The following is a 24,164-nucleotide window of genomic DNA, read 5'->3' as shown; positions in this document are numbered from 1 at the left end:
AAAAAAAAAAAAAAAAAAAAAAAAAAAAAAAAAAAAAAAAAAAAAAACCATCTCATTAAAATGAATATAATATAATATAAATAATAATATTTTGACCCACCCATAAAGAGTAAAATATTTATTCATTAATTTAAATATAATATTATCTAATAATATTGGTGAACACATTAATTAATTGTGGTCAAAACTTTTTAAGCCACTATTTTTTGTATTTTTTTTATTCAAATCATGTCAAATTTAAAAAGGAATATATATATATATATATATTATTTTTTTATTTAATTGGGTTCCTATATCTGACCTCATATGTCCCTACATAGAATTATTTTGGCTCCAAAGGTCAGAAATAATGGCTTTCTTCATAGTTTAGGAGTGCCCATTCATTAAAAGCTTGGACTAATTATGGCACTTCATGTCCTAAAATAAAATATAACATCAACCTTATACTTATCGTCACAATTTTAGTATTAAAAATTCTATTATGGACTCATTCTTTTTACATAATCGAAAGGACGAAAGTAAGTCGTTTTCTTGCATCGTGTAGTACAGATGTAGAATTTTCAACAAATTGAGGGAATAAGGTCGTTGTACAATTGATCGTGCAATTGACACAAAACATGATTCAGTGGTAATTAGTATATACTTTTTTTTTTCTTTCTAAAAGTTGGAGATTCAAATCTTCATAATTCACATCCGTTGTTCTAAAACAAAGGCAACAAAAGAATACAAGTTAGACATTCGTACGAAACGAAATATAAAGATAAATTCGAACGTATAACAACCCAGATCCACCGCTAACAGATATTGTCCTCTTTGGACTTTCCCTTTCGGGCTTCCCCTCAAGGCTTTAAAACGCGTCTGCTGGAGGAAGGTTTCCACACCCTTCGGGTGTTTTGTTCTCCTCCCCAACCAATGTGGGACATCACGAACATGTAATAACCTAGATCCACCGCTAGCAGATATTGTCCTCTTTGGGCTTTTCCTTTCGGACTTCCTCTCAAGGCTTTAAAACGCGCTAGAGGAAGGTTTCCACACCCTTAGGGTGTTTTGTTCTCCTCCCTAACCAATGTGGGACATCACAGAACGAGAATCAACTTCAATACAAAACGCAACAAATTTTTCTACCTCTCTATGATTGAGATGATCTTCAAACTTCATTGCAAAAATGATAACAATGCAAAATCTTGCATATTCCTTTTACCTTCGGTTTGAATTTCCTTCCAGCATTTTGCTAAAACCTAAAATTTTACACTCCGATCGTGCCGAGATTTAACGTAATATCACAGTGAAAGTTTGTGAGTTTCAATTTTGTGCTATGAGCTAGCGGCAAATTAGCAATATCATTATGACTAAAAGATATGCATACATGTTATCGAGTTTCAAAAAGAGTAAAGCATACCTTCAAATTTTCAAGTCAATCCAAGCATAACTCAATAGATAATACACCCGTTATCATCCCAAAGTTAATGGTTCGGTTTGATTCCCGACTATCCCGAACTCGAGAAACTTCGAACTTTCATCCATATGTTGCCAGTTTGGGATCTCTACTCTAGATAATTCCTGTACATGAACCCATATAACCAGTTCGGATTTGATTTGCTTGATAATTCTTCCCCTGAATCCTGACAAATTTTAAATATCAACAGCTTCCAAATTCAGCCACAGCCTATCTGTATTGAGTATCACCAATAAAGGAAAGTTTCTTTGCACGAAGAAGTTGAAGAAATGCCTTGGGATCAAAGCAAGCCACTTAAGTAAAACCATATCCTTCCAAAGGGATTTCTTGTTTGATTCCTAGTGGGTTGGTTCAAGAACTGGTTTGGTCAGGAGACAAGGAAGGATATCGGTTCGATTTCGAGTATGAAGGATATGGTTGAAGAATTGTTCTTAGACTCTAGCACCCAATGGCTCTTAAACAAACTACACCTCTCTTTTCTGCAAAGTCAACCAACCCACTAGGAATCGAACAAAACGTAAAGAAAACGAACAAATGGGTTCGATTTCGAGTATAAGAAAACGAACAAGCAGTCATGCTAATAGCCAATCCAAGTTGACTTCTTCCTTGTGTTCTGTAACGAGATTTCGAAGCCGAGGTGAGACAATATCAAGCCACTTTGCTATCTCCTCTTCACAAACTACACTCCTCAAGTTTTTTAGATTTCTTAGTGATGCTGGAAGCTTGCGTATGATAGGACAGCTCCACATATTAAGCTTTTCCAACTTCTGCAAGTTGCCAATCTTATCTGGAAGTTTGGTAAGGCCAACACAATGAGATATGTCAAGATCCACTAATTCATGGAGCATTGAGATTGATTCAGGCAACTTCTCCAAATGAATACAAGATCTAAGCCTTAGAGTTTTTAGATTAATCAACTTCCCAAGTTCCTCAGGCAACGATGATAATTCATGACAGTTTGTAATGCTCAGTTTCTCCAAATTCACAATTTCACATAGTCCAATAGGGAGAGCCACAAAATCGTTGCAAAAATCTATGGAAATCTCGCGCAAGTTGGGCAATACACACGAGATCTGGATCGAGCAGTTCGTGAAAGCTCTATCAACTTTGCACATAAAGAAGGATAGCTTCTTCAGATGTAACAGTGGTTTCAGGTTATGGTTACTAAAAGAAGGAATTGAAATTCGCTCGAGACTGATTCTTTCTAGCCTTGACAAACAGTTCATTACTTGATAACCACTTGTCAATTCAGTCGGAAACGACCTGTAATTCCTGACTATCAGAGCTTTCAATCTATTCATTCGCTTCACGAACTCAGGCAACTCGTAAGTTTTAGACCCAGGATTAAGAATTAATACCTCAACTTCAGGCGCTTCCATGTCAGGCCAACAAGATGAGAACATCTCATCTGCACCATCAACATCTCATTCACCGTTAGATCGAACAAAGAGATAATGAATATGAAATATCAGAACATGAGAGAGAGAGATCACAGGGGGACCTGTTGTTATGGATAAAAGGCGGGCTTTCACGGGTTGCATCTCTTTTTTAGACCACCATTCCGGGAATTCATTTCTGCTAATATCCACAAACAATCTTGTTCTTTGGTCTATGCGCTGCTCATTAGTCAAATGAACCGCCAACTGTCTAAGTATATCGTGCTGTGTAATGTAGGACTCGCTGTAGTAATCGTCTTCATGTGCTTCATTTCTGGAGAATAATCAAAACAAGACAACAGAACTTCAAATTCATAAACAAATGGTTACCAAGCAAGACCACAGCTCTTGCTGGAGCTATGTGTATACTCAGATACTTATACGTTAAGATTGAGTTAATCATTATTTAGAAACTGTTTCGTAGAACAAAAGGAGGATAAATCAATATTAGAATATGCTTCTTCTAAGTGTTCCTTTTTGTTCTCTTCATAAAGCAAACGTTAAGTGAGATAATTTGTAATACTCTTTTTGGCGTACATCAACGATCAATTTATGTTTACAGTTCTTCAAATGAGTCTAACAAGATAGAATCACGACTCTTCACAATGCTATGATATTGTCCACTTTGAGCATAAACTCTCGTGGCTTTGCTTTTAGTTTCCCCAAAAGACCTCATACCTATACCAATTGAGATGTATTCCGTACTTATAAACCCGTGATCATTCTTTGAATTAGCCAATGTGGGACTCCCTCCCAACAATCTTCAATATCGTGCATATAAAACTATAATAAAACACAGTTTTTACTACAAGTATCATCAACTACATAGTCAAGAAGCAAGATCAACATAAACCAAACACAAATCGGAAGTCCCAGAATTTTACCTCAAATAGACAGTGTTAACCAGATTCCGGGTGAAGAGCTCATCAAGGTTCGACAATGTTTCGCATTCATCTTGTTCATACAACACTGCACAAATGTCAATAAACGTAGCAACACGAATTCTCTGGTCTTCAGGAAATGAACCTAAGTCCATGAAACACTCCTTGAGTATCATCTTGTCATCTGAGACTGCATCTAAGCTGCTTTTGAGGCACTCCAGAAGCGTTTCCTCAGAACCCAGGATAAAATCTCCTCTAGATATGTTCCTCTCGGTAGCTTTCCAAATCGGTGCAGTTCTACCCGAAAGTGATCTTGCAATCACTTTCAGAGCAAGTGGGCATTTCTTACAACCCTTCACTATCTGCAATTCAGTAATCCAAAAATTCAGTTACATTTCAGGTATGGGAAAGGGTTGGAGGGGGTATCAAATGTGTAGGTCAATTACCGCTTCTACAATTTGTTCATCCGGGAACTGTCGTGTTCTGTTATCCAACGATGCCGCACGACGGAACAGCTCCTTAGCATCCTCATCGCTCAAAGGTTCCAAAGCATATGGCTCACCAAATGCAGGAAACTTGTTTCTAGAGGTGACCAAAATTTTGCAGTTAGGCATTCGCGAGAACTTTTCAAGAAGCTTATTTGATTCAGGACCTTCCCAAACATCATCCAACACGAACAATACAGGATTTCGACTCGATTGACCCATCAGTTGTTCTAAATGCCGGAATGCCTCATCGTCGTTTACAGAATCAGATACTACAAACCTCCCGAGGCTTTGAATTATAGATTTTAAGATAAGTTTCGTATCTGGTTTGCTTGAAACAGTGAGGAAAAGTATGTTTTTCTGAAATTTATCTGTGAAAAGGATGAATCAGAAAGCATCTGTAAGAACTGCACATAACTTTTTAAATTTGTAACATATGTTCTTCAGAAAAATGGTTTTAGTTACTTACTTTTGACTTGCTTGTCGTGACAAAACCTTACGGCCAGAGTGGTTTTTCCACAACCTCCGTAAGCAGTCACTACCAACAATCGAACCCCATCTTTGAAGAGCTTCGTCTTTAATCTCTCAACTGGCTTTTCCAATCCAACACATTCTCCTTCAATCTCAGGAACTGCCACACTTAAATCCACCGTGTTGATTATTTCACACTTGCTATCAATCCTGTGAACGACGTCCTTGATTTCAGACGCTAATTTCATGGTCTTCTTCCCGTCTCTAGCCGTTTGAATCAACAAAATGTCCCTGAAACTTCCAATTTCGGAGTTCAACTCACGCAGCTTCTTTGTGTAATCTGACTTCCTTAGATAATTATACTTCCACAATCCGACACACCGAGGAATTAGCTTTTTGGCAACTTCTAATGTCTTTTTCAAATTCTCCAATTCTTCTTTTGGATACTCCAGGGCTTCATTAAGCTCCTCTATTTCCGCAACCAGAGGAATTATGGTATTTACCTTGGATTGGATCTCCTTGAGAACAGGATCGAAGTTCATCGCCCTTTCGCCAAATTTCTTCAAGATGGCCGCCAGCTCGTTAAATGGAACGCCCAATCCCGCGCCACCAATTAACGCTCCCGCCATTCTCTTCCTCCTGTTTTCAGACAAAACTCAAAACCAACTTTGACGATCGCAAAACCAGAAACATAATCCAACAAGCATCCAAGTATCAGATACCTTTATAGCTTGTCCTTGGAGCTCCGCCTTCGATCCAGGCGAGATTCTCAGCTAGATCGTCGGAGTTCCGCCGTTAACGGTAGCCAATTGCTTAGCTCATAAGCCTGGACTCGACGGAGCAACGAGTAGCTACTCATAAGGCTTGAAGACGGCTTCTGAAATTACTTGGAAATGACGTGGACATCTGTCTTTGTACGTGCGAAAAAGGTGGTCATATTTTTTTCTTTATAGTTAAACAGTTATAATTACATTTTTTAAATATATAATTAGGTCTTTACATTTAGAAATTCCAAATTATTTCATTAAATTAACCTCATAAATCAAACAAATTTTGACCTAAATAAAATATTATAAATATATATTTTCGAGCGGTTTTAGATTATTTTCGATTTGAGACTCGAAAATTTGGTTCGATTTGTAGGTTGACAATATTTTGGTAGGGCCGACCCAATCGACCAAAAAATAAGACTACAGCTCGCAACCGCTTTAGATTATAAAGAGTACTATCGACTATGTCAAAAAGTTTATGTGATGTCTCACATTGGTTTGGGAGGAGAGCAAATCACCCTTTATAAGGGTATGGAAACCCTCCCCTAGCAGACGTGTTTTAAAGCTTTGAGGGGAAGCCCAAAGAGGACAATATTTGCTAGCGGTGAATCTGGGTTGTTACAAATGGTATCAGAGTCAGATACCGGATGTGCCAGCCTTCTTGCTATTCCCCGAAGGGGGTAGACACAAGGCGGTGTGCAGTAAGGATGCTGGCCCCAAATGAGTGGATTTGGGGGTGGTTCCACATCGATTGGAGGAAGGAAAGAGTGCCAGCGAGGATGCTAGGCCCCGAATGGGGTGGATTGTGATGTCCCACATTGGTTGGAGAGAATAACAAATCATCATTTATAAGGGTGTGGAAACCTTCCCCTAGCAGACGCGTTTTAAAGTCTTGAGTGCAAGCCCGAAAGGGAAAATCCAAAAAGGACAATATCGGCTAGCAGCCCGAGAAACCTTCCTTCCCCTAGCAGACGCGTTTTAAAGCCTTGAGTGGAAGCCTGAAAGGGAAAACCCAAACGGTTAGCAGCCCCATAAATGAGGGAAAACCCAAAGAGGACAATATACCCCAGAAATGAGGGAAAACTCAAAGAGGACAATATCTGACCCCAAAAAAGACAATATCTGCTAGGATGGATCTGGATCGTTACAGTTTATGTCTCGTATCATATTTAAAACCTTGTGAAATTTCTTGGTCATTGGTGTGTGAATGTAATAAAAGAAGGTCCATAAGTCAAATGAGAACATCACGTTGTTATATATTATAATCATTATTTAAGTTTAAAAAATATATTGTTATTTATAAAAATACGGCACTCTTTTTGTCTTGTATACAAGACAAACAAAATCAACTGCGTCACTCAAATTCAACGGTTCATTATTATATTAAATAAATTATACGATTTTAATTTTAAATTAGCTCCGAACAAATAGACGGGCGTTTTTCTTCCCGAACAACCTATGCACGTATATAAATTGTTCGAGAAGAACGATGCACGTTTGTCCACCACTCCAAGGGATGCAATGCAATAAATTGAAAAAGTGCCTTGTTTTTTTTAAATAGTTTCAAATCCACTCGTTTTATTGTAAGGGCGTTCAAAAAACATAATGATTCGAAGAATTCAATCAACCCAATTCAAATTTGGATTGGATTGTGTTCCATAAGTGAAAAGTTTACTTATTAGATTGGTTCACGAGCTTACTTAAACTAGGTGCGGTTAAATTGAACTTTTCTGAATTTGTTGTTAGTATATATATTTGTTAGGAATCACAAAATATCATACGTCTACTCTGTTTTGAGCTTTCCAAAATGTCTCATACCAATTGAGGGATTATTATTTGATTATAAACCCATGATCATTCCCTAAATTAGTTCATCCATCACCTTCCCTTGAACAAAGTACGTCTCTCCCTGACCAAGGTTCGACTGTCTTTTTATTGAAAATGACTAAGTTTAGGGATGAACACGACTCTCGACTGTCTTTCTATTGAAAATGACTAAGTTTAGGGCATGACTCTGTAACCATGTTAAATGAACACGACTCTCAACTGTCTTTCTATCGAAAATGACTATGAACACGACTCTATACAATGGTATGATATTCTTCACTTTGAGTATAAGCTCTCATGGCTTTACTTTGGGTTTCTCCAAAAGACCTCGTACGATAATTTTTTTAAATTTAATTTCATAATTATTTTTTAAATACATTTATTATCGAGCAACACTTAAAAATAATTTTTTAACAATTTCAAATATAATTTTTCAAAATAGAAATCAAATAACATTTCTACCCAATTATTCATAAACAAATTACTCATTCAAAGCATTATTCAATGGTCCTTATTCTCAGTTGCATCTGTGTTCTTACACTAAAACTGAGCAAACCATACAGAAAGAAGTCAATCAGAAAACAAGTTCTCAAATTAAAACATCCAAAGCTAAACATAACAGTCTGAAGTTCACTTTTTTTGCCTTGCTAATGGGATATCTGCAGGGAATGTCAACTGGCTCGCTCCATTTGAAGTCGAGAAGTATTATCGAAACCTCTCATGGCTCGAAAACCATATTCTCAGTCTCTCGTTTCACAGACTCGAACAGCACGGTTGAGAGGTATCGTTCTCCGAAACTCGGGAACACCACCTGTTTCAGATTTGCAATGGTAAAGAGAAGTGGAGGAATCCATTCAAGCTATGAAAAGGAGCACTTACAACAATAAGCTTTCCAGCATTTTCTGGTCGCTTTGCAACCTTAATTGCTGCAGCGGCAGCGGCACCAGATGATATACCAACCTGCATGCAAACATTGTTGTCATAGCATAGAGAAAGACCAGAAGAAAGCTTTGAAAATCAGATCTCAAGCCTGATTGGTTCAAGAGATTGTGATGAACATAGAATAAAATATCTCCATTATGCTCCAACCTACCAGTAGACCTTCTTTCAATGCAAGCAGCTTTGCAGTTTCAATAGCTTCTTCACTTGATACCTACAAATATATTCTAGCATTAAACTCGGTGATGCATGAGAGGTGCTTAAAGGTCTGACTAATCGTTGAACATCAAAGGACAGAAAATTCTGAGAAGTTATTGTCCATTTATAAAATGAATGAACTGTGGATAGACAGGGAACCCCGTTTTTGAGTCTCTGATTTTAAAATAAGCTAAAGGGGCCGGGGGAATCGCAAGAATTGAGAAGTCCTACATTGAATGGGGTGGGAGCGCCCTTATTTCAGCGCTAACGCGTCAAGCAACCTTTCGCTCCCGATGCTCACCTTTTTTGTCTGGGTGGAGGCGGTGGGGCTTGCTTAACCGGATACACGGAATTGGGATCTCTCTTGCATGCAAATATTTCGATCGGGAGAGAAAAAGATGAATATAGAGAGAGGTTACTGTAACAGCCTAAACCTACCGCTAGCAAATATTGTCCTATTTGGGCTTTCCCTCAAAGTTTTTAAAACGTGTCTGCTAGGGAGAGGTTTCCACACCCTTATAAAGAATGCTTCGTTCCCTTCTCCAACCGATGTGAGATCTCGCGGTTACTCTCACTCATCGTATAAAAATTAGAGAAATATGTGCCAGTAAGTTAAACCATTTGAGGCATTGTCACGCACTACCAATGTCTATTGAAAGAATTTATTAAATGTTTGATGCTTACTTGAACAACTTCATCGATCAAATTGACATCCAAAACTCCAGGGATGAAGCCAGCTCCTATTCCTTGGATTTTATGTGGCCCTGTAAAGTTCACATATAGAATACACACTCCTTAAAGGTATACACCATATAACATAAAGACCGATTTTATTTTTTTAGTGTGACAAGTGGGGCATGTGATTTGAATCTCCGACCTCAAGGGAAGGAGTACATATCAATTACCGTTGACTTATGCTCATTGTGGAAATAAAATGACCAGTTTATGTACCGGAACGTGACATACATGACAAGGAAGCAACCGCAAAGATTATAGTAAAACATTGTAGGAAACATGGCCAACGTGATAATGAATGACTCACCAGGCTTTCCTCCGGATAGAATTGCACTTTCAACAGGTTCTACACCATATAACTAAAGCATAGAAGGGGAGAGAACACATCAAAAGGCGGCTTGTCTCAGATAACAGCAATACAAGAGTTCTGATGACAAGGAATAACAAACCTTAATGTCGGGATTTTGTTCTTTGAGGTACTTCCCCGTACCTGTCATGGTACCTCCAGTCCCTATACCAGAGACAAATGCGTCAACCTTCCCACCTGAGCCACTCCAGATCTCCGGACCGGTGGTCTCATAGTGGATCTGAAAAAACGTGAAAAGATAACATAAATCTCTCAAACAGAAAATGATGTCCCACATTGAATTAACTCAGAGGTAACTCAGAGGATACCTTCGGGTTAGCAGGGTTTTCAAATTGCTGAAGGATGTAAGAATTAGGTGTCTTGTCTCTTATCTCTTCGGCCTTCTGAACTGCTCCTTTCATCCCTCGAGCTGGATCTGTGAGAACCAGTTCAGCACCAAAAGCTCGAAGAATGGTTCTTCTTTCAAGACTCATTGATGCAGGCATGGTTATTATAAGCCTGTAACCCTTGGCAGCAGCAATGAAGGCCAAGCCTATACCAGTATTACCACTGGTAGGTTCGATCAAGACACTCTATAGAAGGGGGGAAAAGTAAATCAGCCACCCCCCGGAAAAAGAACAGACAAATTTATAATGCCAATAGTCCTATGCGTAATCAAAGTAAGAGCTGTAACAATGTCTCGAAAATGCCATCCAGTGTGCATATCAGACACAGTTACAATCAGATGTTAAAGACCATTTGGAATTGCTAACCTCCCCCGGAGTGATAAGACCATTTTTCTCTGCATCTGAAATCATGCTATATCCAATCCTGAAAGGCAAGAAAATTTTTCCTTATCACAATTGTTGCAGAAAATTCTAGATTCTAATAGAAGTGTAACCGGAAGGAAACTGGAGAAGGAAAATGTAACAGCTCAAGCCCGCCGCTAGCAAATATTGTCCTTTTGGGCTTTTCCTCAAGATTTTTAAAATCCGTCTGCTAGGGAGAAGTTTCCACACCCTTGTAAAGAATGTTTCGTTCTCCTCTCCAACCGATGTGGGATCTCACAATCCAATCCAACTCAACGTCCTCGCTGGCACTCGTTCCCTTCTCTAGTCGATGTGGGACCCCCCCAATCCACCCCCTTCGGGGGGCCAGCGTTCTTGCTGGCACACCGCCTCGTGTCCACCCCTTTGGAGCTCAGCCTCCTCACTGGCTCACCGGGCTCTTATACCATTTGTAACAGCCCAAGCCCACCACCAACAGATATTGTCCTCTTTGGACTTTCCCTTTCGGGCTTCCCCCAAGGTTTTTAAAACACTTCTATAAAACACTTCTACTAGGGAGAGGTTTCTACACCCTTATAAAGAATGTTTTGTTCTCCTCCCCAACCGATGTGAGATCTCACAAAAAGCAACGGGAAATAGCATTCAGCATGAATATAAAAGACCCATCTGTTTTTTAACTTAAAACTAACACGATTTATCAGAGTTACAACCTAACGGTACAATAAAATTGCACAGAAACAGCGAGAAATAAATAAATAGACATGTTCTTTCATCTTCTTAATGAAATATGGTTTCCCCCAAAAGTATTAAAGATGGCGCTTCTATGTTCAGCTGTGGCAATAAAATGCAGCATCAATATCGTTACATAAATTATAAGGCCAGTTCTTGGGTTATTATAATTATAAAAGAAAAAAAAAACATAAACTAATATAAAAATATAAAAAAAAGTACCTATCTTTGACACTGGAGCAAGGCTCCATCCCCTCCAACTTGGCAGCAACCCGGGCCACACACCCATCGACAACACGGTTGAGATATACAAGTGGTGTTTTACCAATTAGCTGAAAATATTAAGATATGAAAAAGATATGGAATGAGTTGAAGTTCTTGGTAATAATCTAAACCAATCCATAGATCCACATGAGAAAGAAGAGGGAAAGGGAGGCAGTGGCTCACTTCAGTAACATCTTTAGCTATTGTACACTTCGCATCAACCATTTTGAGCAACAACTATGCAGCTGGAAAAAAAAACAATTAGATATCAGAAAATCAAAGCAAATACACTTCAGACAACATGTTTATGCATACTGTACAGTTATTGGCATAAAATTTGAAGAAATGAACTTCCCACTGTTCTAAACTGTTCAACAACTGAGAATCAGAGAATAGACGATGAACACGATTGGAATCCTTTTATGCAATTTGATCAAGCATGTTGGATGTTGATGAAAGTCCCACATCGGCTAATTTAGGGAATGATCATGGGTTTATAATAAAAAAATACTCTCTCCATTGGTCTGAGGCCTTTTGGGGAAGCCCAAAGCAAAGCCATGAGAGCTTATGCTCAAAGTGGACAATATCATACCATTGTGGAGAGTCGTGTTCATCTAACATGGTATCAGAGTCATGCCCTAAACTTAGTCATGTCAATAGAATCCTCAAATGTCGAACAAAGGACTCCAAAAGAAAAAGGAGTCGAGCCTTCCGCCTCGAAGGGCATAGTAAAAAATGACTAAGACTCCAAAAGAAAAAGGAGTCGAGCCTCAATTAAGGGGAGGCAAACTTTGTTCGAGGAGAGGTGTTGGATATTGGATGAAAGTCCAACATCGGCTAATTTAGGGAATAATCATGGGTTTATAATCAAATAATCCTCTCTCCATTGGTCAGAGACCTTTTGGGGAAGCCCAAAAAAAGCCATGAGAGTTTATGCTCAAAGTGGATAATATCATACCATTGTGGAGAGTCGTGTTCATCTAACAAAGCACACAAACCAAAAGACTTGATTCTAAGTAAAAAAGGTAACCCAAATTCTACTCCAATACGTTTAATTAAGGAAACTTGTCTTAAGACCTCAAAATGAACAAAAAGATAACCCAAATTCCAAAACAAACATAGATTATATCAACCAGCCAATCAATTCATTCCCAAGTTCATATGAGATATCAGTTTGAGGAAAAGACAAAGATGCAAAACAAGGTAACCCAAGATAACCATACAAATTCCACACACACACACACACACACACACACACAAAAGTAAAGAATAAAACCAGAAAACTAAGAAACTCATTAGAAACAAAACCAACACACAAACAATTTCACAAGAAACAGTCGAAATGTTGAAAAATTTCACGGCAAACTGATACCCAAATTCCCAGAACTTGCTCAAAACAACAATCTGTCTGAAAATAGGAAGAAGCTAATAAACAAGATGATGAAAATGACAAGCAAACGAGATCGAAACTCTCACCAGAAAAAACTTATCTGAGAATCCGAGAGCAGGGCAGAAGAAATGGACTTAAGATTTTCCTACTTTTATACACGAATGAGTGTACAAAGGAAGACGTCCGGCTTTAAGACTCTCTTACCTTTTCGAGATTTCCGTCCTTCCGCGGCTATTGTCGTTAAAAGTAATGGACCCGGTCCGGTTCGATTTGTTTTCTATCACACCTAATTATTAAAATATTATTAAATTATTAAAAATAGCTCAAAGTTAAATTTTTTTTTTTCTTTTTCTATTTTATTGTTTTAGAATAATAATATTAACGAAACCTCCGACAATTTATATATATTTTAAGATAAAGTATAAAAATTAAGAATATTTTTATTAATTTAGACCAAAAAAATAATAATATTGCTTTTTTATTATTTCATTTTTAAAAATGCCACATCATCCACCTAAAAACATGACCAAGCCAATAAAATAAACCGACTTAAAATCGGTTTAATCCAAAAAAAAACCGGATTCTTGTGTTGTTATTTTCTTAAAAAAAAAAAAACAGAGTTGCTTCTTAAAATGGAAAATGAAAACTAAAAGCCAAAAAAAAGTCGTTTTATTTCTTTTTCCACGTCATTTATGTAATTATCCATAATATAATTGAATTTTTTTTATTTCATATTTTTAATTTGGCTTCTGAATTTAATTTTTTTTTAATTAAACCTTTTTACAGCATCATCAAAATATGATAAAGTTAAATTCTAAATTTGAACATATAGTAAAAAATTATAATAAAGTTTTTATATATAAATATTTTTTGAAAAAATGCAATTAACTATGAGTTTTTTTTTTAATTAATTAAATTTAAAAAAAACACTTGAATTATGTAGGAAGGGAAGTACTTGCTATCCACATGTTTTATTTAATATTTCCATTAAAAATTAAATATTTAATAATTTTTTTATTGGTGCAATTTTAAGATAAGGTACATGGAAGCTTGACTTTTGAATGGGCGTGATGAAATGTCAAATGTGCCCTTCAATTAGTCGATAATAAAGAATTTAAATTCAAAATATCATAATTAATAAATTTTGTTATAATTATGAATAGAATGATATATAGTAAGTAATATTAAGTGTATATTGTTGAATAATAAATACTCAATAATGCAGGTGTTACATTGAAAGCCCATAATTATTCAGGTAATGATTGTATTAAACTATGTTACATGTTATAATTTTATAAATAATTTTAATAAATTGTATTTTAAAATATATTTATAGTATAACGTGCCATGTTCTTGATAAGGTTGAAAAAATGCAACATTTGGCAATTAAAGCAACAATCAAAATCGGATCCTAACTTTGCTAGGCTGTCTTTGTTTGTTGACTATGTCGTTCGTAATCAAATTTTTTTTTTTTTTTTTTTTTTTGTTTTGTCTTATGATGAGAGTGTCCGCCCGTTGGATTGGATAGGCTCGTCGAGTTGGATTGAATAGGTTGAGATATTTTTTTTTTTTTTGCTCGATTGTAATTTTCTTTTTGTCAAAATTCAGATAATTTTTGTTCAAATTGAGTCGGTTTTTATTTATTTTTTTCCACATTTTTCTAATGAAATCAATCAAACACGATTAAAAAAAAAAAACTGGGTTCGGGTTATTTGTGCAATTGTCCAATAAAAAATATATTGGGTTCGAGTTATTTGTATAACCACTCAAACCCACTACTAATAAATATTGTCTGTTTTGACCCGTTACGTATTGTCGTCATACTCACAATTTTAAAACGTGTATGTATAAGAGATTTCCACACCTTTATAATTTAAAACGTGCCTGTATAAGAGGTTTTCACATCTTTATAGTTAATGTTTCATTCCCCTCTTGTTCGATGTAAGATCTCACGTTTTGAGTCATTTATTCATTTTTTTTAACACTAAAATATTAATGTCTATTTATTTATTTTTCGAGTCAAGATTTTAACTCAAATTCATTATATATTTTGCTATTGTTTGTCATATGCTATCTCCCGCTTATAACACGCATATATTTAGGAAGTACTTAGATATGAAACTAAAACTCATTTTTTTCAACAACTACGAGCTGCCCCTCTATCTGGGACAGTTGCACCCGCTCTAGGTATGAATCCGAGACTCATCTATGTCTCGACAAAATTTTTAAATATTTAGTTGGTAGGTGACAATTGAAAAAAAGTTAAAAAGACAATAAAACAAAAAAACAAAAAGTTACGGGGTAATAATGACAAAATTAAAAGTTTAGCGGCCATTTAACAAATTTTTTAAATATTTAGTTTTAGGGGTGGCTTTAAACCTTTGACCTAACTACGAAATTGTTGAATTATAGTGCGAGATCTCACATCGATTGAAGAGGGGAACGAAACAGTATTTATAAGAATGTGAAAACCTTATCCCATCAGACACGTTTTAGAATTGTGAGGCTAACGACGAAATGTAACGATCCAGAGCGGACGATATCTGCTAGCGTTAGGTTTGTACTGTTACAAATGATATTAGAGCCAGACACTGAGCGGTGTGCCAACGAAGACACTCGGATTTGAAGGGGGTGGATTGTGAGATCACACATCGGTTGGAGATAGGAACAAAACATTCTTATGGTAGAAACTGTTGGATGATGAAAGCCTCACATCAGCTAATTTAGAGCATGATCATGAGTTTATAATCCAGAAGAAATACTATCTCTGTTGATATGAAACATTTTGGGAAGCGAAATAAAATAAAATAAAATAAAATTAAAATTAAATCATTTGGTAAAAAATTACAACAAATAAAAAAGGTTAGGTAAAAATTGCAAACAAATGAAAAATGGTGAAAGGAAATAGTTGTCAACGATAAGGATACACAATCTTCGTTTCCAAACACATTGCAATTTCCCCATCGTCTCTTTGTTTGCCGAAGCATCCGTACCTTAACTTGTCTGCAATAGAAGCTTTTTACAGATCTTGAAATTCCCTCTTCTCTGAACTGACTCGCCGGAGCTCCAGCGGCCATGGGTGTCCCTGCCTTCTACAGGTGGCTTGCCGACCGGTACCCCCGGTCGATCGCCGATGTGGTCGAGGAAGAGCCAGTTGATGGCCCCAACGGGGTCGTCTTGCCGATCGACGTCTCCAAGCCTAACCCTAATGGAATGGAGTTTGACAACTTGTATTTGGATATGAATGGCATAATTCATCCGTGCTTTCATCCTGAAGGCAAGGTATTTAGTTCTTGACCTCCTTTACATTGGCTTCAGTTTTGAGATTGTAATGGGATTGGTTTGCGAGGGGAAATGAGCATTATAGTTGCGTTATGTGGCCAAGCTTGAGTTTCTTTGATGTATATGTGTGTTGGATGTCTCGTAGAGTAGCGCAGTGTTGGCAGAATATCAGAGTGTTTGGAGGGTTTTGCGAAATTTAGATGTTGAAAAGGATAATTCTCTGTCTTAAATTCTAGCTTGTGGTCTCTGGCGTGGGAATTTGTCTAATGCGGAGTCTGGATATCAGATATCGTCGTTTTTTTTTCCACAAAGCGAAGTAAATTTGATTTAGAACAACGCATGGTTTTTTTTTCTTGAAATGAACATTTACTTTCCGAATTCAAAAATTGTAAGGCAGAAAGAATTGTGAATAGACGTGGTTTTGATTTGGACTATTAGGAATGCTGACGAGTGACGCTACTGAATCGGCCTCCATCTTAGATTTATTTTCTGTAAGAATTGTTGAAATTTGTTGCTGATGATTTGTGTTTGATTTACATGTTCAGCCTCCACCAGCTACATATGACGATGTATTTAAATCCATTTTCGATTACATTGACCATCTCTTCTCATTGGTTCGGCCAAGAAAAGTTCTTTACATGGCAATTGGTATGAAATATTTTAGGTTCTTGGAGCATTTCTGTTCTCTATATGCAAGGTCTATTTTAATAATCTTAGAATTTGGCAGATGGTGTTGCACCTAGAGCTAAAATGAATCAGCAACGTTCTCGGCGTTTCAGAGCTGCAAAAGATGCTGCCGAGGCCGTGAGACTGCTTATATGCCATCTATCATCATGTATGTTTATGATCACTGAAGGAATCTTAATGACTTTTTGCTCTGCACGTGTTAGGAAGCTGAAGAAGAAAGATTAAGAAAAGCGTTTGAAGCTGATGGGCAAAGCTTATTACCTAAGGAGAAGCCCGAAACATGTGACTCTAATGTCATCACTCCCGGAACTCAATTTATGGCAGTGCTCTCCGTAGCACTTCAGTATTATGCGCATTCAAGATTAAATCACAACCCAGGGTGGAGGTTTACGAAGGTATGATTGGAACATTTTTGTTCTTCTCATTCTTTCATCTTCAATTGGCTTAAAGATTGGATAATTCCTTATTGGTGGAGTAATCCTTTCTGTATCTTCCACCTTTTATACCTCTGGCTTTCAGGATACTTTCTCTCTCTATGTTTATTTATGGGGATGCATTCGATGATTATTTGAAGGTTATTCTATCTGATTCAAATGTTCCTGGCGAGGGAGAGCACAAAATTATGTCATACATTCGGCTACAACGCAATTTGCCTGGTTTTGATCCAAACACTCGACATTGTCTGTACGGTCTGGTGAGTGACTTCCATCTTAGCTTTTCATATTTTCCTTTTCTTTAATGCTTCTTGGCTGTGTGCGCAGAAAGAGTTATTACATTATAATTCCTGTTTTTGTGTATTAATTTCAGGATGCAGATCTGATTATGCTTAGTCTAGCAACACACGAGATTCACTTTTCAATTTTAAGAGAGGTCAGTTGACTGTCTTATGAGTGGTTATGTATTTCTAACTTCTAGCTGATCTCCTGCTTCAAATTGATCGATTACTGAATACACACATTAGTCGTGCAGGTAATAATGCTACCAGGGCAACAGGAAAAATGTTTCAATTGTGGCAAAGTTGGTCATTTTGCAGCTGAGTGTCGTGGAAAGTCTGATGGTCCAGAAGATTGGAATGCAGCCGATGAAACTCCAATTCATAAAAAGAAATATCAGGTTGGAGAATATGTTATCTTGATTTCAAAGGTTCAATGTATCTTATTTAGTATGTCTTGCTGTATCTAACATGATGTACTCCCTATGCAGTTTCTCAACATTTGGGTTTTACGAGAATACTTGCAGTATGAATTGGACATTCCCAATCCACCTTTTGAGGTTGATTTCGAGCGGATAGTGGATGATTTTGTGTTTTTGTGTTTCTTTGTTGGCAACGATTTTCTTCCACATATGCCAACCTTGGAGATAAGAGAGGTAAGGGGATCTAGCTGTTTACAAGGAGCATACTGTTATTTCTTTGTTTCCTAAATGGCTAAATACCCAAGTTCAGTGCTTTGAGGGCTGTAAAGTCATATACTGCCTCTTTTCCATAATTTTTATCTTTAACAATCGTATCATGACTTACTTTTCTGGTTCAGGGTGCTATTAATTTGCTGATGCACATATATAGAAAGGAATTTCCTGCTATGGGTGGTTATCTTACTGACGCGGGTGAGGTAATGGTCTATTCTTATTTTTTGCAAACTTGATCATCTGAACTTATTGCTCGTTTCTAACTTATGTCTACCATTTTTTCTACTTCTTAATAACCTTTTCTCTTGCTTTAATGTGTCAACCTTGTGTATTTTCAGAGCTAAAGTTCAAATCTTATATGCTGCTCATTGGAATTGAAAAGTAGCTATTTTTTTTCTTTCTCAATTAGATAATTCTGTAAAGTGCCATTGTGCTGGGTTGAAATAATCTACCATCTTCTCATCATATTGTTTATATAATGATCAATAAGAGTGTTGTTCTATAACACTCCTACATTTTTTTACATGTATAGAGTTCCCTTTTTGAGGCTTTGGGATTTGATTCCTATCTCCTTGTCAAATCTGTGTATTCCTCCTTTTTTTGGATTTATGGTATGCTATATATCTATTGTTAAAAAGAAAATAATCTTAGGTATAGGAGAATTTCATTTTGCTTGCTCTTTATTCTTTGAAGTGGGGCAGCTAGGATATTCCACGCATCATGGAGTTCTTTCAATTGATTGTTAAGGGTTATGCATCGTGGAACTCTTTCCTGTTACTTTCTCACTTTTCTTCTCTCTTGTGAAATATTTTGTGTGCGCGTGTATAATAATCAAGCTCTATTCTGAGCATCTTTATTTTCCTGTGAACTTATTAGGTTATGTTAGATAAAGTGGAGCATTTTATCCAAGCTGTATCTGTACACGAAGAACAAATCTTTCAAAAAAGAGCCCGAATTCAGCAGGTCTTGTGCTATCTCTTGTTCTGCCTGTTATCGTTCAGAGCATTTTGAATCTTATCTACTATTTGTTTTGCTTAGTTTAGTTAGTGCTCAGTTTCGACACATCCTCAACCAATCCCGATGAAGACTGAAACCTATAAAATATGTAGTAAACAATAAGTTTGTTTCCTTTAAATTTGTTGTTCATTAATATGAAAACTAAAAAATGTGACACTCGAGTAAAGGAGGGGTACATGAATGAACGGAGGCTACATCAAAATGAGGATTGGTATCCTGAGGGTAGGATAACTTAGCTAAAAAAAGCTTAAAATAATTGCAAACCACTACCTATTACCAACAAGGTGTACTTTTCTTTTTTATGGCTCAATCATGAGAACTCCATGGTTAAACATGTTTTACTTGGAGCAATTCTATGTTGGGTGACCTTCTAGAAATATTTTTGGGATGCATGTGAGTGATGACAAAGCATGCTGGAAGGATTGGTTTGTGAGGATAGTCTTCATTCTTAAGAAGCGAGGAGTAGGTAATGGCATGCTAGAAGGACTCGTATTGGTTTGTGAGGATAGTCTTCATTCTTAAGAAGCGACGAGTAGGTAATGTGGCCATGTCGTAGGGTTGCAAAGGAATGCCGAGGCCATTAGGTGCCAAAATCCGGATTCCGAATCCCGGGCATGGGTCGCTATAGAAAATCCAGTAAATATTAAGTTTGCTTCCTTTAAACTTGTGGCTCAATAATTTGCATGATGCTTGCTTATATTTATAGTTATAATGTCTTCTCAAGTTTTCCATCGAACATTGAGCACTTCTGTATCGAGTGATCTGGAGGTAGAGATCTGTTGGAGTTTGGAAGGAGGGCAGTAGAAATTTTAAAGGGAAACATGACAATAATAGATTCTACCTTATGGAATACGTATGGAACAAAATTTCATTTGGTCATTGAAAATTTGAGAGGAAGATACAAAAAGGATGGAGATAAGAAACATATATATTAGCCTAACGTGACTTACAAAGTCACCCCTTGGTTTACTAACTGCACAGCCATCTGTTGTATGATGCATTTGTTTTGATGCTAATATCTTGTACTTGGATGACCTTTTTGATTACCTCACACTTGATTCTTTGAAGTTAGAGTATCGTTTGAATTCAATAGATTGTCCTCCTGGTTCTTTCAAAGATTCTCATATCCCTCAGAAGGCATACTTTAAGGACATGAACATGTTTTGCTAGATTCTAGTAGCTTTAAAGAAAACCTATACTATTTCTCAAGGTTTTACAAGATTTCGTATGCCTAAATAAGTTTATTATTTAGTAAAAGACTCTTGAAGTATAAAGATTATAATTAATTTATTTATTTGTGATTAGTAAAAAAAACTTGAATAGCCAATAATGCATTTGAATTTGTTGCTAATAGCAGAGACTCATTTGAATCTTGTTACACTTTCGGTTGAATGTATTTGGATACTTCTCTTTGGGCTTTCAATAGTAAAGAATTTTGTTGCTACCTTTTCTTCTTCTTCATCACCGTCATTTATTTTTTCTACTTGAAGAACACTTTTGTAATCAACCGGACCAGCATCCTTATGTTTATTAAACTTGCCCGCCAATGCAAATACAGATGAGATCTTAGGTGTGCATTTCATTAGCTTCACATAAAAAAGATTATTTGTTTTTGAAAAATCTTACATTGCATCTTTTGTTTCCTTTTGAAGATTTGTATCTTAAGGTATTAATGTCACGTCTTTATCTACCACGTGTGTATATCTTTCCATACTCTAATCTTTAGTCTCTAGCTATTTATATCTTTCACAATCAATATATTGGTATCCATGGATGAAAAGTATCTGATTCAATATGCTGATCAGCAGGCACAAGAGAATAATGAAGAAATGAGAGGTAGAGCTAGAAGAGAAAATGGTCCTGCGCCCCCAGTTCCAACAATTGACAAGGTCTTAGTTAGCACGTTTATTTCTTAATGGTTTTGTATGTATTCATATACTTATTCATTTTTTAATGGTTTAATGGTTATATGATTATTACTAGCCTGTTAGTCTTGATTGAAGTGCTTGAGTTCACAATTATTTGATGCAAGACATCTGGCCAATATATGTCCTTATTCCTCTCTGGATATTACTTCTTGCCTCATGTTCACACTTGAAATAAGATTTTGCCTATAATTTGTGCACGTGTTTTTAGTAAGAGGTGGCGGGCAGGAAAGGGGTTGTTCTTTTGGTCTGAATGTTATTTGTATTGTGTATGCCTATTGTCTATATAATTTTTCTTTTCAAAATTTTGAATGTATTTTGCATCGGCAGCAAATTAGAGTTAATCCCAGTGATAGAATTAATTCAAAAAAGTTTTGATAGAACACCAAGAAGGCGCATGAACTTTGATCATCTCAAAGCTTTCGTCCCAAGGAGCACATAGTTGTCAAAGATCCTTTTATTCTTTCAAACCAAATTCCAGAGATGGAATTTTTACGAAGGTTGACCGGAATGAATTTTGATTTCCTTCTGAAACCATACCTGCAAAGAAGAGCAAATATGCTGTCCTAAGCCTTCAGATTATTAATCCACGAGCAACCTAAGATTACAACAATTCCTCCAAGTGTGGTGCTCTCTGTATGAACAATGGGACAAAAAAGAAAAAAAAAAAACATGACGAAGCATTTAGACATAAACCCAATTTGTGGTATTAAAACTTCTTAATTGTCCTTGGACCCTCAATTGTAAAACTTGAAGATTCTTTTTAATTGATGAGAAATAATGTTTTACCCCCTAAACTGAAACTAATTTAAGTCTTACCATTTTTTTTAATGAGAAAATGAGCCCTGAAGTCTTTTGCCTTCACATTAGTAATTGAAGTCTTACCATTAGCTATTATACAATGAGCTCTGGAGTCTTTTGTCTTAACATTTAGGCTGGTCTCTTATGGGATGCAAGTGCAACTGCCTCACTTCTTCCTTCTTGGCTCCACCCATACTCTTATGCATATTAGTTTTTCATTCCCACCGTGATTTTATTGAAGACTTGGTTTAAGAATCTTTCATAGATGGATGGACACGTGGTAGGAATAATCCAACTTTATAAAATATGAGTAGGATTGACTGGTAGGAAAATTCACTGGGATAACAGGTACCAGGGATCTATTTGGTCCCACTTATGCATTATGTCTATGTTATCGTAAAAGAACTAATGTGTAAATTGTTTATAAGATGTAAGCTATGTTTTTTACTGGAGTATTTTGAGAAATTTTATTTTTACAAGCCAAGTGATAGATAAGTTTTTCTTATCATTAAATCCAGAAAGAAGTTGGTCCAGAATTTGGATGAAGCTAGCATAGGCTTCATCAGTTTAGAACAAGCAGAGCACCGTAAAATCTAGGAAGAGTATGCTTTGCTTCTTCTTAATTCTTGGTTTTAGTTGCCTAGATGTATAAAATATTACAGAGTAGTCATATCAATTGGATAGGAATTCTGTGCGTGTGTATATGCGTGAGGCATTTTTATGGTCCCATGAATTGAAAGGATCAACAAATTCCTCCTTTTTAGATTTTTTTTGAATTGGAAGGCTTATATGTAATTTCATGGTGATGGGGTGTTTGAAATGCATATGTTTTGATAGACGTATAAATATGGGTCTTGTATTCTTTTCCATTTCCCTTTTTCCAGATCAAGTTAGGGGAGCCTGGATACAAGGAGAGGTATTATGCTGAGAAGTTCAATGCTAACTCAGAAAACATTGCTGAAATAAAACAAGATGTGGTAAGTCCATTCCTTGTGCTTGCGTCATTAATATAATAATAGTAGTAATAATAATAATAATAATAATTATTATTATTATTATTATTATTATTTGTCTATTTACTGGAGGATGTAATTCTTAGTGGGTCTCGTCCTCTCCAAAATTTGTACTCCAAACATCTTTGAATTCTTGCTATTCCCCTACCTATTTAGGGCAGGGAAAGAATATTATTTAGTCTCCAACCATACATCCTCCCAGAATCGTAAGGTTAAACCATGGTTTACCTACCACTAAACCTGAAGACTCCTGAATAATGTTTAATATGTAGATAATATTAATTTAGCGCTAGCCTTTGATTTGTTTTTCCAGCACTGTACCGTCGATATGTTTATCCCAAGTGTTGTACATTAGTGGTGAAAGCTTTTAGATTCAACCAAGGTCCTAAAGGTCTTGAACATTTTTGGATTCCCTACGTGGAATATTTTAGATATTTCTAATTTTGGTAGCTTAATAGATTGAGAGCTAGCATTGCTTTTAATCCATCAACAATAGGCAAATATTATTTAAATTGGATGCAGATTTTTTTTTTTAATATTATCAAATAGCACTAATAATGACTTGAAATAAATACCCCTTGAGTAGTTTTGATGAACAGAAGTAGTTGATGTGCTCATATTTTGTGCAGGTCTTGAAGTATGTGGAGGGTTTATGTTGGGTCTGTCGATATTACTATTCAGGGGTTTGCTCTTGGCAATGGTAAAATTCATTTCCTTATTGTGACAAATGTGTGTATTCTTCGGAGTACCATATTTTCTTTGGTTTTCAAGTTTTCCATTAATTTTCCGAGGATATGCATGCAATGTCTTGGCTACGGATTTGTTTTTGAGTTTTGATTGAAAACCACCATTGAATTAAGAACGAGGGCAAATTAGTTGTTTGGTATTCGTGTATTTTGTTGTATGGCAAGGGGTAGTAGTCACGTTGTCAATGTTTCTATTGAAACTTGCTTTTTTGGTTCAGGTATTATCCTTACCATTATTCACCTTTTGCCTCTGACCTTGAAAACTTGGCTGATTTGGAGATAACCTTTTTCCTCGGAGAGCCATTTAAACCTTTTGATCAACTGATGGGAACGCTACCAGCTGCAAGGTTTTTTCCTTTTAATTATTTGTATTTTATCCTGCTAGTCTTTTTGAAGTTATATATTGCTTAACAAAGATTAAATTATATCTGAATTTTGCTTACAAGAAGTGAAGCACTTTCTATTGAAACCATAAAAAGTTCAAAGGCTAAACCAGCAAAAGAATGACGTTGGAATCTTTTTTTTTTTTTTTTTTTTTTTTTTTTTTTTTTTTTTTTTTTTTTTTTTTTTT

General features: G+C 36.2%; 3 protein-coding genes across 5 annotated transcripts in view; 1 reads left to right on the top strand and 2 right to left on the bottom strand.

Moving 5' to 3' along the window:
• Positions 1-2,022: 2,022 nt before the first annotated feature.
• On the bottom strand, positions 2,023-5,620 carry LOC111450622 (probable disease resistance protein At5g66900). Its single transcript, XM_023090839.1, has 6 exons — positions 5,452-5,620; positions 4,728-5,368; positions 4,220-4,629; positions 3,777-4,135; positions 2,958-3,166; positions 2,023-2,864 (listed from the first exon to the last, which is right to left on the bottom strand). The coding sequence occupies exons 2-6, from the start codon at positions 5,356-5,358 to the stop codon at positions 2,029-2,031; spliced, it is 2,445 nt and encodes an 814-aa protein (XP_022946607.1). The 5' UTR covers positions 5,359-5,368; positions 5,452-5,620; the 3' UTR covers positions 2,023-2,028.
• A 2,161-nt stretch (positions 5,621-7,781) lies between these two features.
• LOC111450623 (cysteine synthase) lies at positions 7,782-13,000 on the bottom strand. Its single transcript, XM_023090840.1, has 11 exons — positions 12,802-13,000; positions 11,509-11,570; positions 11,284-11,393; positions 10,318-10,375; positions 9,874-10,137; positions 9,648-9,785; positions 9,506-9,557; positions 9,148-9,227; positions 8,420-8,479; positions 8,206-8,286; positions 7,782-8,137 (listed from the first exon to the last, which is right to left on the bottom strand). Exons 2-11 carry the CDS (start codon positions 11,548-11,550, stop codon positions 8,045-8,047), a joined length of 978 nt encoding a protein of 325 aa, XP_022946608.1. The 5' UTR covers positions 11,551-11,570; positions 12,802-13,000; the 3' UTR covers positions 7,782-8,044.
• A 2,679-nt stretch (positions 13,001-15,679) lies between these two features.
• LOC111450621 (5'-3' exoribonuclease 4) overlaps positions 15,680-24,164 on the top strand; it is a 12,506-nt gene continuing 4,021 nt past the window's right edge. Inside the window, exons 1-14 of one of the 3 annotated variants that reach the window (XM_023090836.1) lie at positions 15,680-15,997; positions 16,543-16,645; positions 16,725-16,801; positions 16,888-17,079; positions 17,259-17,378; positions 17,492-17,554; positions 17,654-17,797; positions 17,888-18,052; positions 18,217-18,294; positions 18,968-19,054; positions 20,914-20,997; positions 22,719-22,811; positions 23,477-23,547; positions 23,812-23,940. In XM_023090836.1, coding sequence (XP_022946604.1) covers positions 15,791-15,997; positions 16,543-16,645; positions 16,725-16,801; positions 16,888-17,079; positions 17,259-17,378; positions 17,492-17,554; positions 17,654-17,797; positions 17,888-18,052; positions 18,217-18,294; positions 18,968-19,054; positions 20,914-20,997; positions 22,719-22,811; positions 23,477-23,547; positions 23,812-23,940 — 1,613 coding nt within the window. In that variant the 5' untranslated portion in view covers positions 15,680-15,790. Of the gene's footprint in view, positions 15,998-16,542; positions 16,646-16,724; positions 16,802-16,887; positions 17,080-17,203; positions 17,379-17,491; positions 17,555-17,653; positions 17,798-17,887; positions 18,053-18,216; positions 18,295-18,967; positions 19,055-20,913; positions 20,998-22,718; positions 22,812-23,476; positions 23,548-23,811; positions 23,941-24,164 lie in introns of those variants that run through there. The other 2 variants (XM_023090837.1, XM_023090838.1) reach the window with 2 other exon arrangements.

This window comes from Cucurbita moschata, unplaced genomic scaffold (genome assembly GCF_002738365.1).
Source record: "Cucurbita moschata cultivar Rifu unplaced genomic scaffold, Cmos_1.0 Cmo_Scf00012, whole genome shotgun sequence".
Lineage (NCBI taxonomy): Eukaryota > Viridiplantae > Streptophyta > Magnoliopsida > Cucurbitales > Cucurbitaceae > Cucurbita > Cucurbita moschata.
The sequence above is the reverse complement of the archived record's forward strand: the minus strand, read 5'-3'. Positions and strand labels throughout refer to the sequence as shown.

What these genes read in the sequence shown, in the direction of transcription:
- LOC111450622 (XM_023090839.1), bottom strand. Translation starts at nt 5,358, where the DNA reads ATGGCGGGAGCGTTAATTGGTGGCGCGGGATTGGGCGTTCCATTTAAC. An exon ending in TCACGACAAGCAAGTCAAAA is followed by an intron (nt 4,630 to 4,727) that starts GTAAGTAACTAA and finishes TCCTTTTCACAG; the next exon opens with ATAAATTTCAGAAAAACATA. An exon ending in CCTTTTATCCATAACAACAG is followed by an intron (nt 2,865 to 2,957) that starts GTCCCCCTGTGA and finishes TTGATGGTGCAG; the next exon opens with ATGAGATGTTCTCATCTTGT.
- LOC111450623 (XM_023090840.1), bottom strand. Translation starts at nt 11,550, where the DNA reads ATGGTTGATGCGAAGTGTACAATAGCTAAAGATGTTACTGAA. An exon ending in TGCTCCAGTGTCAAAGATAG is followed by an intron (nt 10,376 to 11,283) that starts GTACTTTTTTTT and finishes CTTGCCTTTCAG; the next exon opens with GATTGGATATAGCATGATTT. An exon ending in AAAACCCTGCTAACCCGAAG is followed by an intron (nt 9,786 to 9,873) that starts GTATCCTCTGAG and finishes ACGTTTTTTCAG; the next exon opens with ATCCACTATGAGACCACCGG.